The 15,637-nt window shown below is 36.6% G+C and overlaps 1 protein-coding gene across 1 annotated transcript; it reads right to left on the minus strand.

Annotated features, from left to right (window-relative positions):
- Window positions 1–13,817: 13,817 nt before the first annotated feature.
- Window positions 13,818–15,373, minus strand: LOC111959744 (transcription factor Sox-21-B-like). The gene is made up of 2 exons (XM_023981533.2): window positions 15,130–15,373; window positions 13,818–14,922 (listed from the first exon to the last, which is right to left on the minus strand). Exon 2 carries the CDS (start codon window positions 14,898–14,900, stop codon window positions 14,181–14,183), a length of 720 nt encoding a protein of 239 aa, XP_023837301.1. The 5' UTR covers window positions 14,901–14,922; window positions 15,130–15,373; the 3' UTR covers window positions 13,818–14,180.
- Window positions 15,374–15,637: the final 264 nt, after the last annotated feature.

Consider the following 15,637-nt stretch of genomic DNA (forward strand, 5'->3'; position numbering starts at 1 on the left):
GAAGTGGAAGGGGGTGCTCTTGTGCACCACGGACACTATTAAAATGGATATTTCAACAAAGTCTACTTTGTCAATTGATTGACTGTGCTCACAATAGGTTTGTGTCTCATAAACTAATGTTTGGCTCCAGAGTGGTTGCAGCGGTCTAGGCACTGCATCTCATGTGCTAGAGGCATCACTACAGACCCTGGTTTATTTCCAGCTGTATCAAACGGCGCTGATTGAGAGTCCCAAAGGTTGGCACACAATTGGATCCAGCGTTGTCAGGGTTTGGCCGAGGTAAGCCGTCATTATAGATAAGAACTTGTTCTTAAGTGACTTGCCTAGTTATATAAAAGTAATATATTTTTTTTTAATGGCTTGAGAGGGATCTTTTTTTTTAACACAAAGTTTGTACTTATCGGTCATGTCTTTTATCAGCTCAGATAAGATAATCACATCACAAGAAATACACATCATTATTATCATCATCATCTTTAATCCAATCCGTATCAACACTCTTATTTGACTATAAACGTCTTTAGGTGAAAGACCACATAATGTAAAAAACTGACATCTTCATAGTTGTTTATAAATTCTTTCTGTTATATTACTGAACGCATGTATATGATACTTAATCATATTAGAGTTATTATATTATACTTATCATATTAGAGTTATTATATTATACTTTCATATTAGGTTATTATATTATACTTATCATATTAGAGTTATATTATACTTATCATATTAGATATTATATTAGAGTTATATATTATCTATCATATAGATTATTATATTATACTTATCATATAGAGTTATCATATTAGAGTTATTATATTATACTTACATATTAGAGTTATCATATTAGAGTTATTATATTGAGTTATTATTATACTTATCAATATTAGAGTTATTATATTATACTTATCATATTAGACGTTATTATATTAGAGTTATTATATTATACTTATCATATTAGAGTTATTATATTATACTATCATATTAGGAGTTATTATATTTATATCTTAACATATTAGAGTATTATATTAGAGTTATTGATATTAGAGTTATTATATTATACTTAACAACATATTAGAGTTTGATTATATTAGAGTTATCATATTATACTTATATATTTAGAGTTATTATTTATACTTATCATATTAGAGTTATCAAATTAGAGTTATTATTTTAACTTATCATATTAGAGTTATTATATTATACTTATCATATTAGAGTTATTATATTAAGTTTTATATTGATACTTATCATATTAGAGTTATTATATTATACTTATCATATTAGAGTTATATATTAGAGTTATTTATTATACTTATCATATTAGAGTTATTATATTATACTTATCATATTAGAGTTATTAATAGGTTATTATATTATACTTATCATATTAGAGTTATTAATATTATACTTATCATGATTAGAGTTTATATATTATACTTATCATATTAGAGTTATCATATTAGAGTTTTTATATTATACTTATCAATATTAGAGTTATCATTCAACTGGGTGGCAGGTATCATATAATTATGTCTACATTCAACTGGGTGCAGGTAGCCTAGTGGTTAGAGTATTGGACTAGTAACCGTAAAGGTTGCTAGATCAAATCCAGAGCTGACAAGGTAAGATCTGTCATGGCAGTTAACCCACTGTTCCTAGGCATGTCATTGTAATAAGAATTTGTTCTTAATATGATTTGCCTAGTTAATAAAGATACATTTGAGTTATCATTACTAATGTTATTTACTTATCATATTAAGAGTTATCATATTATACTCTTTACAGTTATCGTATTATGCTTATCATATTATACTTATCGATTTAGAGTTATCATTTTAACTTATGTATTATACTTATCATATTAGAGTTATCATATTATCTTATCATATTAGATTTAACATAGTTACTATAATTGTGTTATCATATAGAGTTATCATAGTATACTTATCATATTTAGTGTTATCACATAGTATTATCATATAAGAGTTATTCATATTAGTAGTTATCATTATTATAGATTATCATATTAGAGTTATCAATATTAGAGTTATCATAGTATACTTATCATATTATACTTATCATATTAGAGTTATTCATATTGGAGTTATCATATTAGAAGTTTCATATTGGAGTTATCATATTAGTACTTATCATATTGGAGTTACCTATTATACTTATCATATGGAGTTATCGTAATAGAGTTATTTTACATTTGAATTGACAATTCCCAGTATCCTAGACATTGACTAATTGAGCAGTAATTCCTACAGTGAACCAGTACAGTGAGTAGTCACTTAGTAGGAGTCACATTGTGTCAGTGAGCTTTCATACTGCACCATGGAACCCAAGCACTAGGATTCTATCAAACTTAATATGAGGCCAGGTACCACAGGCTGAAATGACATTTTGTATCTTACTTATAAATGTTGAGATGTTTTGGTAGTTTGGTCCTTTAATATGACTGTTTTAAAATGTAAACATAAAAATGTCTATATTTCTTTAGTTTGTCATGCTAGTGTCATCAACATTTCATGCTTTTTAACTACTTTTAAATGGATATATACTCCATTATTTAAAGTTCAATACATTTGGAAATCACACATATTTTAAAGCCATTTCATAGAGATGTTACAAACTGGACTATATGTAGTAACTTACTTTGAAGAGATGGCGGATTGGATCAAAATAGGCAATTTAGCAATTGGTAGTCTAAATTCAATGTACTTGTTCTTTACCTGCCATTTCCTGAAAGTCATACTCTTCCCACACGTCATTTCCTCAGCTTCAGAGTCTGCATTCACCAGTGTTTGTGGTTATGTTCTTCAGACTTGATATGTTGTAAAAATAAATATATTCTAGATAATGTTTGCTTTGAAAAATGTGCCAAAGATTCCATTTTACTTAGATGTTATCCATAATCGGGTCTGAATAAGTCTGGTTCCTGGAGTGTCTTAACAAAATTAAACCAATACATTTAGGCTGACTGCATCCAGTGGTCCAGAAAAGGAATTTGCAGTATATGCAAATATGGACATATTTAATTAAATATCACTTAATTTGCATATTTTGTATTAATATTTCAGACAAATGTAAATATTTTTTTGTTGTGTGTGTCTACATTCAACTGGTAAACGTTGATTGTGATATGATTAAGAGAAGAAGAAAAAAACTAATAGAGTGTGGTGCCTGAACTTAAATTACACAATTTAGAAACAATGGTATTCAAAGTCTTGGTAAGGGGTATAACCTGTTGAGGACAAGGGGTGCTGTTTTCACTTTTGGAGAAAATCGTATGATTTTTAAACGGCCTTTCTACTTCAATTCTTGCTTGTCACAATATGCATAGTATTATTACTATGGATAGAAAACAGTCTCTAGTTTCTAAAACGTTTGTTGAATTTTCTCTAAGTGAAACAGAAACTCCTTTTCAGACCATTTCCTAACCGGGAACTGAGATTTCCAAAATCGAACTCTCTCCTTCAGGAGCTTGTCTATAAAAGGGCATGTCACTTATGACTGTAGAAAAACAGTCATACGCCTTCGCCTGTGGTGTAATGCGGAGTGAGAAGAAAAATCAGATAATCAGTTGATTATCTCGACCAGGGAACTGAACACAACGTCTTTGAACTGAGAACTGCGCACTTTTATTTATTTCTGGGCGCGAAGTCTGACCTGTACTCGGCTCATGAAGAACCTTTTTAAAGGTGAATTGATCTCTGGCTTCGATTTTCTTGATACATGTCACATATCATCATCTTAAAGTAGTTTTTTCAATATAGTTTAATTATATTATTGAAATTTATTCTGGAATTTAGACGTGATGCGACGCAAGAATTGGTTTCAAGAACGGAGAGGCTAGCAATGCTAGCTAATGTTGCTTGCTAATTCTGAGGGAAATCGTTCGTTATGGATCCAAATAAAGTCGTGTTCTGAACAAAGGACCCTTGGAGAAATTCTGATGGAAGATCCACAAAGATAAGGACCCAATTTGATGCTTTTCATATATATCTGTCGAACTGTGCTATTGCTACCGTTTGACTAGAAGCCAATGCTGCTGTGTGCTAGCTATTGTAGTAAGCTAATGCTAATATAACGATATATTGTGTTTTCGCTGTATCAACCTTCAAAAATCGGAAAATATTGGCTCTGTTACAAGATCTTATTCTTCATTAGCTATCCACATATATTGTTCTGAAATGTTTTATTGTTGTGTAATTAGTAGTTGACGTTGGTGTCTGTATTTTTCTCTGGCTTACTCCGTGCGATTTCTGACTGTAGCTGTGATGGTGCTTGAGGTAGCATAATGTAAAAACTGATTATAGCTTAAAATATGCAATTTTTTTCGAAACAAAACATAGAATTTATTGTGTAACATGTTATAGGACTGTCATCTGAGGTAGTTTTTTTCTAGTTATTTAGGTTGGTTCTAGGTTGGTTCAGGTTAGTTTAGGTTAGTACTTGCATGCTACGTTGCTGTGGAAAAACTGTCTGTTCTGTCTTTTTATTTTGGTGGTGAACTAACATAAATATATTGGTGTTTTCGCTGTAAAACACTTCAACAATCGGAACATATTGTCTGATTCACAAGATATTTGTACTGTTCATAAGCTATCCACATATATCTTGTCTAAATGATTTAATGTGTGTAATTAGGTAGTTCGTGTCTGTATTTACTCTGGCTACTCCGTGCGATTTCTGACTGTAGCTATGATGGTAGCAGTAATGTAAAACTGATTTATAGCTAAATATGCAATTTTTTTGAACAAAACATAGATTTATTGTGTAACATGTTATAGACTTAGGACTGTCATCTGAGGTAGTTTTTTCTAGGTTATTTAGGTTGGTTCTAGGTTAGTTAGGTTGGCTTGTGCATGCTACATGCAGCCTACTTGTGCTGTGAAAAATGTCTGTCTGTCTTTTTTTATTTGGTGGTGACCTAACATAAATATATGTGGTGTTTTCTCTGTAAAACATTTAAAAAATCGGACATGTTGGCTGGATTGACAAGATGTTTATCTTTCAAATGCTGTATTGGACTTGTTAATGTGTGAAAGTTAAATATTTCAATTTTGTTTTTTGAATTTGCCGCTCTGCCTTTTCAATGGAATGTGGGAGGAGTGCCGCTAGCGGCACCCGTGGCCTCAACAGGTTTTAAATCCCTTGTTGTTGTCGTAATGAATTCTTTACAGTCATGTTTTTTCGTCATATTTTAAACAACTTGTAGAAAATACACTTTATGACACTGTCATGAAGCATTATGATTGTCCTTTGTCAATTTCTTGTGTCACTTTCTTGGACTAAGAAAATACACTTCATGACACTGTCAAGAAGCATTGTGACCATCAGAATCATACAAGCCAGATAAGACTATCACGTACATGCCCTTATATCAGTTATCAGTCGAAAAGAGAGTCCTGCTCCTAAAATCTGCTTCTGCATTCATCCCAGTCATCAGCAACAGAGCATTGAGGGTAGGTGCATGTCTGACATCAATGTGTGCACAATTACAATGATAATTTAATATGGTTTTCTAAAAAYATACATATATATATAAAACATAAACATATTGTTGACATGTAGGCTATGGTGTAATGGATTGTTTTGCCTTGTGCTGTAAGTTTTGTGGGGTTTTACACTCTTATGTAGGTGTCATAACCAGCCATAAAATAACACAATATATGTCACAACAGGTCTAAATATATGTGTCACGACAATGTTATTACCATCTTATAGCAGGTTATGGCAAGTTATGTCAGCTGTTATGACATATTATGACATGGTTATGACAGTGTCGTAATGTGTTATGACGCTGGGTGTCAAGCAAAGTGGTACCGACATAGTAGGGGTTGATATATTTTCAGTAAGTGCAAATTACAAACTTCAGAAGACTTTTTAAACCTCAAATACACTATACAATTTACAATTTACATTTCCTGCATTCCAGGAAAGTTCTCCTGCAACCCGGTGATCAAATTAAGATCCTACATCTGTAGACCTGGTATCTTACAGCTTACCTGTCTCTAACAGCTATGGCAATTTGATTCATGTTCAAATACTCTTACTCCTGTGAGTAATTTGTGCTTGATTTTGACAGTAGACATGCTATTGATACAGTTATTACTACAGTGGGCTAAATAAGGTCACACAGAGTGTTTCTTGGTAGTCTTAAACAAATATATTTGAAACAAAGTATACACCTCACACATATGGTCATGGACAAAAAAAAGACACCTCTACCGTGTCAGATATAGAGTTGAAATGTATTCAATTTTGAGTTTGCAGTGCAATATTAGACTTTATATACATCACAGAAGACTGAAATATAACAAAACCTTTTGACATAGAAACACTAGATTTTCAGCAGTAAATTTTTTTTTTTTTAACCTTTATTTAACTAGGCAAGTCAGTTAAGAACAAATTCTTATTTGCAATGACAGCCTACCCTGGCCAAACCCTTCCCTAACCCAGACGACACTGGGCCAATTGTGCACTGCCCTATGGGACTCCCGATCACGGCCGGTTGTGATACAGCCTGGGATCAAACCAGGGCCTGTAGTGACGCCTCTAGCACTGCAATGCAGTGCCTTAGACCACTGCGCCACTCGGGAGCCAACAATAATGATGATTAATTATGAAATTATGAAAAATATTAACAACATTCCATCCTTGAGGCCACTAGAAGACGATTTGGTCATTTGACTCCAGGAAAGGGCTACTAAAGACACCATTTTGAATTATACTCTATCTGTGACATACCTCGACTATTCGCAAAAGGCAATGAATACTTTCTACAGGTAGAGTCTAACCTTGATACTGTCAATAAAGTCAAGTTGTTCTCTAGAAATGGTTACGATATGACCTAGCAAGCTTTGTCTGGCAGGCCACAGAACACAAGAGAACTGACCGCTGAGACAACTGATGCCACTTTATCTACTGTAGATCATCATTTCAATCCTTTTCGTGCAAAGATCACATGGAAATCCCAGTCCTCTCCCTCATAATATCTTGTGTAACTGCTTGACTTCATTGGATGAATTCTCGGCCTGGGGGGAAAACTATGAGTAATTTGATGACCATACAAACGCAGAACAAACCTTCCCTGAGTAATTGTGTATAGTTATGCCAACAATACTTACAGATAATCTAAGATATCCTTCCTTAGTGACTCCGAAGCATAATGTTCTACAAACACAAGAACGAGGAAGTAGTTTCACCATTTCCTCCTGCAGCAACAAAGAAATGTACCACAGTGACAGTGCAGGCATAAGTCAAGTTGTTGGAATTTAACCCAGTTATTTGAGTAAAAAATCTATTATGTTGTGGTGGCCTTCAATAATATGGATTTGTAAAAGTAATATTCGGTCAAAGACCAAATATGCACTTCAAATACTTCAGAGATACCCGTGGATAATGTTAGTGGAAATGTGATAAATAACATGTTCTCCACCATGCTCTCACCTGGGCAAGAGGAGACACCTTCAGCTCACCTCCCTGTTCCTGATTCCAGAATGCCTCCCTGAGCCCCAGCAGGAGTCCATATACCCATTGCATTATGTACTTTTAAACAAACTTGGACCTCCTGAAAGTGAAGCTAGACTTCAGAGGATGTGGCATGTTTATGGGAATGTACTGTAGAGATTTTCTAATTTCTTCTGGTCACCTTGGGCACAGTGACATGTATGCTTTGGAGCCTTTGATATGAGACATGGAGGTTTGGTAGGAAAGGTGCAAATGAAGATATTTTGGGGGCATTTTCCCCTCCTGTGAGCATAGAGAAGTAAGAAATGGAGCCGGTCCTTCTCTGGAGATTACAGGTAATACGGCGCATAGCCTTCATAAACATTCTTGACGCAACCTGATGATGGAGAGATTGCTCCAGGAAAGGATATTTTCACACTTTGATTTGCCTGAAATGAGCTGGAGAAGTCAGCGATGTCTTTGAGGTTCTTAACAGAGAAACCTGCCCTTTAGCATTCGATCTCTCTTTCTCCACCCATACTATATTGAACAAAAATATGAACGCAACATGTAAGGTGTTGGTCCCATGTTGCATGAGCTGAAATAAAAGATCCAAGAAATMTTCCATATGCACAAAAGCTTATTTCTTTCCAAATTTGTGCACACATTTGTTTATATCCCTGTTAGTGAGTATTTCTCCTTTGCCAAGATAATCWATCCACCTGACAGTTGTGGCATATCAAGAAGCTGATTGAACAGCATGATCATTACACAGGTTCACCTTGTGCTGGGGACAATAAAAGGCCGCTCTAAAATTAACAGTTTTGTCACACACAATGCCACAGATGTCTCAAGTTTTGAGGGAGTGTGCAATTGGTATGCTGACTGCAGGAWTGTTCCCCAAAGTTTTTGCCAGATAATTTATTGTTCATTTCTCTACCATAAACCATTTCCAACATCAATTTAGAGAATTTGGCAGTACGTCCAACCGGCCTCACAACCGCAGACCACGTGTAACCACGCCAGCCCAGGAGCTCCACATCCGGCTTCTTCACCTGCGGGATCATCTGAGACCAGCCACCCGGACAGCTGATGAAACTGAGAAGTATTTKTTTCTGTAATAAAGCCATTTTTAGGAGAAAAACTCATTCTGATTGGCTGGGCCTAGCTTCCCAGTGGGGGGCCCAGTCATGTGAAATCTATAGATTAAGGCCTAATGAATTAATTTCAAGTTACTGACTTCCTCATATGAACTGTTACTCAGTGAAATCGTTGAAATTGTTGCATGTTTGCCTTTATATATTTTTGTTCAGTATAGAATATACAGATCTGTTCCAAAAATGTGTCCCAATTATATAAATTCATGAAATAAAACACAACAAAGAGCTGATGATGGTTTATTAGTATTCATCTCTGAGAAAAATGCTAAATTTGATCCAACTAAACCATTGAAGCCAGGCTTTAATCCAAGCCCTCGTGGGGTAGCCCCGAGCAAATTGGGAATGTAGAACGTCTGTATATCTTTCCGAGGTCACCATAGAGTTGACCCAGTGCTACATATGCATGTTCATTTGCCTAATCTCTCCTCTACAAATGTCTTACAGGCACATAAAAGGGTTTATGAAAATCTGAGACAGCCAAGGCTTGAAATCATGAGAGAAACCTTTACGTTGCTTGTTGATCTACTGTAACGCAGATGCATTATTTATATATATATTTTTGAAATAATGTGAAACTAGAAAAAAACATTTGTATATGTTGACAATGATGAGACTAAATATGATGTGTATGATATGGGCTGGAGGTAGCCTAGCGGTTTGGAGAGTTGGGCTGTAACTGAAACATCTCTGGTTCAAATCCCTGAGCTGACTAGGTGAAAAACCTGATGTGCGCCTTGAGCACATCCTGTAAAGCACTCTGCATAAGTGTGCCTGCTAAATGACAAACAATTYCACATATATATATATTCCCAAGATGATGTATAATGGGACTAATATAAGGGTTAAATGAATTCAGAAKTAAATATTGAGTAAACTATAATGAATGTAATCTGTGGGAAATCATAGTGCTTTACTGTATTGATCTTGTGTGACCGCCCCTCATCTGGAGAGATGTAGTTATTTCAAATACACTGTGGAAATGACGTAAATACAACTCTTCTAGCACAAGGTGATTGTGTCATTCTGAGTAAGGGGGAATKATTTTACTCCACAGGTTCACCATGCAAGATGGTGACAAAAACGTTGTCCCCTGCAAAAATTCCAACAGCCATTAGTTAACCACTAGGCCCAAGACAATGGTAATAGCCAGCATACTAAAACTCATATAAATGTAAAAGGATATATTATGGCTGTATCACAGGCTGTATCACAACCGGCAGTGATTGGGAGACCCATAGGGCTGCGCACAATTGGCCCAGCGTCGTCCGGGTTTGGCCGGTGTAGGCCGTCATTGTAAATAAGAATTTGTTCTTCTCTGACTTGCCTAGTTAAATAAAGGTTAAATGTAATTATTATTTTTAAATGGCTACTGTAGCAGTAACCCACATTAAYCKTGCTGAATAACACACATGTAGTGTCCATTGAGTTGGTGTGTAATAATAACCACCTCAATGAAGGTGGATAATATGTTTTTCTCTTACAGCAGGTGTCCCAGTATCTTTGAAATGTCACTGATCCCAGACTTTAACCAGCGAAGGCTAAAAGATGCAGGGCTTTTTCCCAGCAGCTAACAAGCTACAATACACAAACTGTCCTCCCCGAACCCAAAGACAGGACCATAACCATACTGTAACTAGCACTCAGCRCAGACACCCATCCATACCCACAAGACATGCCATCAGAGGTGTCTTCACAGTCCCCAAGTCCAGAACAGACTATGGGAGGTGCACAGTACTYCATAGAGKCATGACTACATGGAACTCTATTCCACATCAAGWWWCTGATCCAAGCAGTAAAAGCAAATAAAAAAATGTGTTGTGAAATCTATGGTAATGTTTTTACAATTGTWTAACTGCCTTAATTTTGCTGGACCCCTGGAAGAGTAGACGTTGCCTTGGCATGTACTAATGGGGATCCATAKTAATAATAATTACAAAACACAAGGCACCTCACTCATTTCCATAAGCATATATGTATTAASATGTTCCAAGACATGCCTGGGCATGTGTGGGTGAAAAGGTTTATTTCAATTACTAGTATAAATATTCAGTTCCATTTAAATGTCCCTTATCTACATGGAAGTGACCATCTGCCAATTATAGCAAGACAGAAAGGTTGCCGGGCTGCTTGACCACTGTAGACTCCTATTCACTTTGAGACTAAGATGTATTTCTAATTTCTAACTTCACGTGTTTACATCATGCCATTTCAAACAAATATGGTCAAACCTTGATTTATACTGTATACAATGTGTTTTTGGATTGTCACACAACAGACATACCATTCTGGATTCTACAAGTGTGAGTCTGGTAAATGGCAGATGGTGTTTTGGGGCCATGGTTTTGGCTAGGAGGCTAAAGCAATCGGAGACATTTGAGATGTGATTGAGGGATTTGACAATGATCATCATTCAGTCTCCATGCATCCAGTTTAAATAAAAAATATGAAAATGAAATGATCATGAAATTCAATCTTGCTTACAAGCATGATTGTAGAAAAGGTTTTAGTCATTTTCAATACTGACACTGACATGGCTGTATTTCTATGACCTGCCTATCTTGGAATCAACTCTGGAAAAAACAATTCTAAGAAAAAAGTTTTCTCCCAGTTATTTGCATAGTTGCATCTCCACCTTTCCCATTMAGGCCCCTTTTCTCCCAAGGAGAAAAAAAAGCATAGGCTTATCTATTCAAAAGGCATTTAGTCCATTTCTTTCTTGGCCGGTAAACCTATTCACCAATTGTTCAGCCTTGTAGATTGCATTCTAATGCTAATCTAGCGTGTTAAATATATTTTAGTTCCTCCTTTCACCGTTTTGTCATTCAGTTTATCCAGTTTTGGCCACCCATTTTATTTATTTATGCGRCTACTTCTATTCATGTGCTCATGTATTTTTTATTGTGTTGTTTCACTGTCATGCAGTGTCAACTCACTCTATTCAATGTGGCCTACTTGAAGGGCTTGGAGGGACAAAGCGTGTACACATTGCAGTGCTATTCACTCCGGCCAGCTGGATCGGCTGAAAAAAACCTTGTGAAAAGAAATCCTCCACAATGGACACAGAAAAACTGCACAATGCTAACAGTTTTCCAAATACCACTGATTGCTTTCATCACAATGAAGGAAAGCAGACGCTTTTGCTGAGCTCCACTTCAACAAACAACACTCTCACAAAAAACCTCCCAACCCACGTTTTGTTCGCAGACAAAACCTCCTCGACCGTCTAAACGCTCCCAGTGAAGAAACAGTTCGTTCAGGTTTCTCCCCCTTTCCTTAAGTAAAATATAGAATACAAGGCCACATAAAGAGAGGGATTTTTTCACTGAGATGGTAATGCGCGCTCTTTTATTAACCTGGCGACCTTCTCAGGCGTTTCGGTCAGCCAACTGTTGACTACCTTTTAACAATCTCTGGTTTACTACCTACCAAAAACGATCAAATAAGTGATACCTTCAAAAAAACAATAATCAAAATAAATATCCTTTCTGTTTTCGGAAAAAAATAATAATCCCATAATAGCCTATTGTACTCTACTGATGTGTATGTAGGCTATTCTCCAACAAGGCCAAACTGCTGGTTATAAAACACTGGTGTCAGAATGGGGACCAAAGACACAGAGAAAAGTCCCCCGGTGAAGCGTTGACTTCGTTTGTTTTAAAATGTGCGGAAATAATGTTGAGAGGATAAATGTTGAATTTGATATTTTTTTTATTTCATACTGAATGAAACAAGGCCACTTGTGCGTTAATTCCAGGGCTAAGCAGGAAGTTCCGTTGAAAGAAGTGATCGGGGTGTTACAATAGAGAATGCAGAATGGTGAAAGGGTTTAATTAACCGTGTCGGATGATAATTATCCCTGGACAGTCCAAATTAGTTTTGCATAATCGCTCTGATCCATATGAATTAACTTCTTAATGTAATCTAGGAGGGGTAGTTTGCTTAAATATCATGTCCAATGTATTACATGTCATAATATGAACATAAATTCAGAGATATCACCAACACAGACGCACACGTGCCCCCCCCCCCCCRCCCCACKCACACACACACACAAACCATGCCATAGTGACGAATGTTGAAGAAAGTATATATAACAAAAATACATTAAATACAATGCAATTAGTTGTGTTTTGTAATTGGAAGCTGACACTTAATTCAGGCCCTGTTTTAAACCTCAAATAGATTTCTGTTCTACAGGCTTAAAGAGCTCATTTTTACTTGGAGGGCTTACAGAAACCCACTCAGTTTTATCTTCCTATTCACGATTAAAATTGTGATAAATCAGGTTTTGGCTCTTGATTACAATGGGTTGATTTAGATTTCCGAGTAATGCTATTCACAGCGCGAACAAACACGGCCTTTGGAGGATACATTACACTCCACCTGGGCTGACCATGTCAGGGCAATTCAGATTAACATCTTGTTAGCAAATTCAGCAAGAACTACAGCGCGATTCTTTCTGTTTGTCCGCAATAGCTTTATTATAACCCTTTGTTCAACATATGAACATAATAGCATTTACGAGTTTAAAGTACATGTAAGTGGTGTTTAAATAAAACACAAAACATACAACTTCATTAAGAGTTAGTAAAAACGAGTGTTGCTCCTTATGCACATAAATGCGAAGGTCTCAAGAAAAGAAAAAAAAGACAATTTGGTGAATTGCCAATGTTGAAAGAAAGGATACCGATTGTTGTCGAATTAAAAAAAACTTCTAGGCTCGTCATACTTGGCGGTGTGATTCCTTTAAATAAATTACATCCCATAAGCACTTAATATTTCCTGTGCAAATGTTACAGGACAAGGTATGTCCACTGTTCAATCAACTGGATCAGCATAATGATTCCCACTAAACAATAAATATTACAGACATCCAATAAACAGTGTTTGAAAACTTAAAATATCAACTGGATTTTGAGCCAAACCACCCAGTCAGTTCCAGACCACATCTCAAATACTAGCCAAATGGCWAATTAAATATTACCATCATTTAGGCTGTACACATTTACAGGCGTAWGTCGTTCTGATTGAAACAGGAAAGCAACATGAGCGTAGCCAGAAGCACAAGAAATTAGCAATCCTTCTTGKCCAACAATATAAATCATATAAAAGCAAGTGATTATATTTCTTAAACAATATTTAATTATCAGATAAAATATATGAAGATAAGTATGACCAGTTCATGTTTATATCTGATTTGTTGTGTGATGTAGTAAACTGCCTACTTGATAAGAAGACAGTAAAGCCGGTGCTTTAGCAACAGACATGGTACCTTTCAAATGAGTATTCACATTGACAAGGGCCCTTTGCTCTCTGTATTCCTGCCATCCTTTTGTTCTGTCCCTCTGGGATTTGACAGATGATGGCTGAATATWAGTTTCGAGAGTTCTCTAAATAAGCATTAGGCCCGACCTTAGATAAAGGCATTAATCAATATACATACACATGTGATATCTGAGACYACGAGCACTTCATCACATGTACAAGTTTGTGCATGCATAATAAACTCTTGCATMAATATTTTTTCACATTTAAACCTCTCCTAAGTCCAATAGGCTATCATAATGCCGCTGCATATGCAGGGTAGTCAAGTTGAGGTTTGCCCATCCCGGGGAGTAGGATGTAGGCTAACGGTGGCTGGAGACCCGCAGAGGGCCAGCCCGTACAGTTACAGGAGATCATGTAGCCTGGGTTGCCCGGGGCTGGATGAGAGTGAGTGTGAGTTCCACCGACACCGCCAGTTCCAGAGAAAGCCGTGCCACCAGGGTAGCCCAGAGATGGGTAAGGAAACGAGGGAGAGGATAGCTCTGACATCTTCGATCCGAGCTCAAAAAACGAATAGGGGTTCGTGGACATGGACGGGTTGAAAAAGACTCTCGCTGCTGCGGCCGCCGCTGCCGCCTTGTCGGGGTTCCCCAATAGGTGTTCGGAAAGTGCTCCATGAGATAAACCGCTAACTTTTAGCGCGTCGTGCTCCCCAAGATTGTAGGGCACTGGGAAGGCAAACTTGTCTTTTTTCATCAGAGTCTTTGGCTTTCGCCTAGGTCTGTATTTATAGTCWGGGTGTTCCTTCATGTGCATGGCTCTCAGTCGTTTAGCTTCGTCAATGAATGGCCTTTTCTCCGACTCAGTGAGAAGTTTCCACTCCGCTCCCAATCTTTTGCTGATTTCGGAGTTGTGCATTTTTGGGTTCTCCTGAGCCATTTTTCTTCTCTGCGCTCTGGACCAAACCATGAAGGCATTCATCGGTCGTTTTACGTGATCCATTGGTTTAGACATGTTGGTACAAAGTACTTATGGTCTGAAAAAGGAAATATCACAGACAATATGTCAAGTCTCTTTCTAGTATTTAGTGACAGTAAAGCCTCAGGTTGCCTAACAACGCAAATCAAAGTTACATAGGTCTACATATATGATACAACTAAGTAATCCAATTAAAGTATATTTAGCAGAGAAACAATAARTGTGTGAGATAAAATTCTTAAAATAGCATATTTCATTAACGTACGTAAAATCTCAGTGCTTCATCACACCGTTGTAAGATATCCGTTTGGAAAAGAGCAATGCGCTGCGTCCTGATGAGAAACTCTGTAAAAGTTACGTTTTCTGATGCATGTTGCTGTCCGACGAGGAAAATCAATATTGCACAGAAGACAGAAGGCAATATGCCTAGCGAAGTTCTTATCTTGTTTTGCTACTATCGCCAGACTGTTAACCACCACTCAGCACTTGAATCCAGCGTTTACGCAAATGGTTGATAACTCCGGGCTGCCCCATGTGAAATAAGGTTTTCAGAGGCAGGTACTCAAGTGCTCCAGGAGCATGCGCAGTACATCTGACACACACATCGACGGACTCGGGTGAAAACGCATCACTGTATATTTGGCTATATCCCCTCATCTCATGGCATATGTCCTCACAGTGAAATTATAGTGTCTTCTTTATAGCATATTATCATATGGATCATCATTACACGAACCTATTATTTCCACGATATATTATTATATTAGAATATA

Source organism: Salvelinus sp. IW2-2015, linkage group LG36 (assembly GCF_002910315.2).
Source record: "Salvelinus sp. IW2-2015 linkage group LG36, ASM291031v2, whole genome shotgun sequence".
NCBI lineage: Eukaryota > Metazoa > Chordata > Actinopteri > Salmoniformes > Salmonidae > Salvelinus > Salvelinus sp. IW2-2015.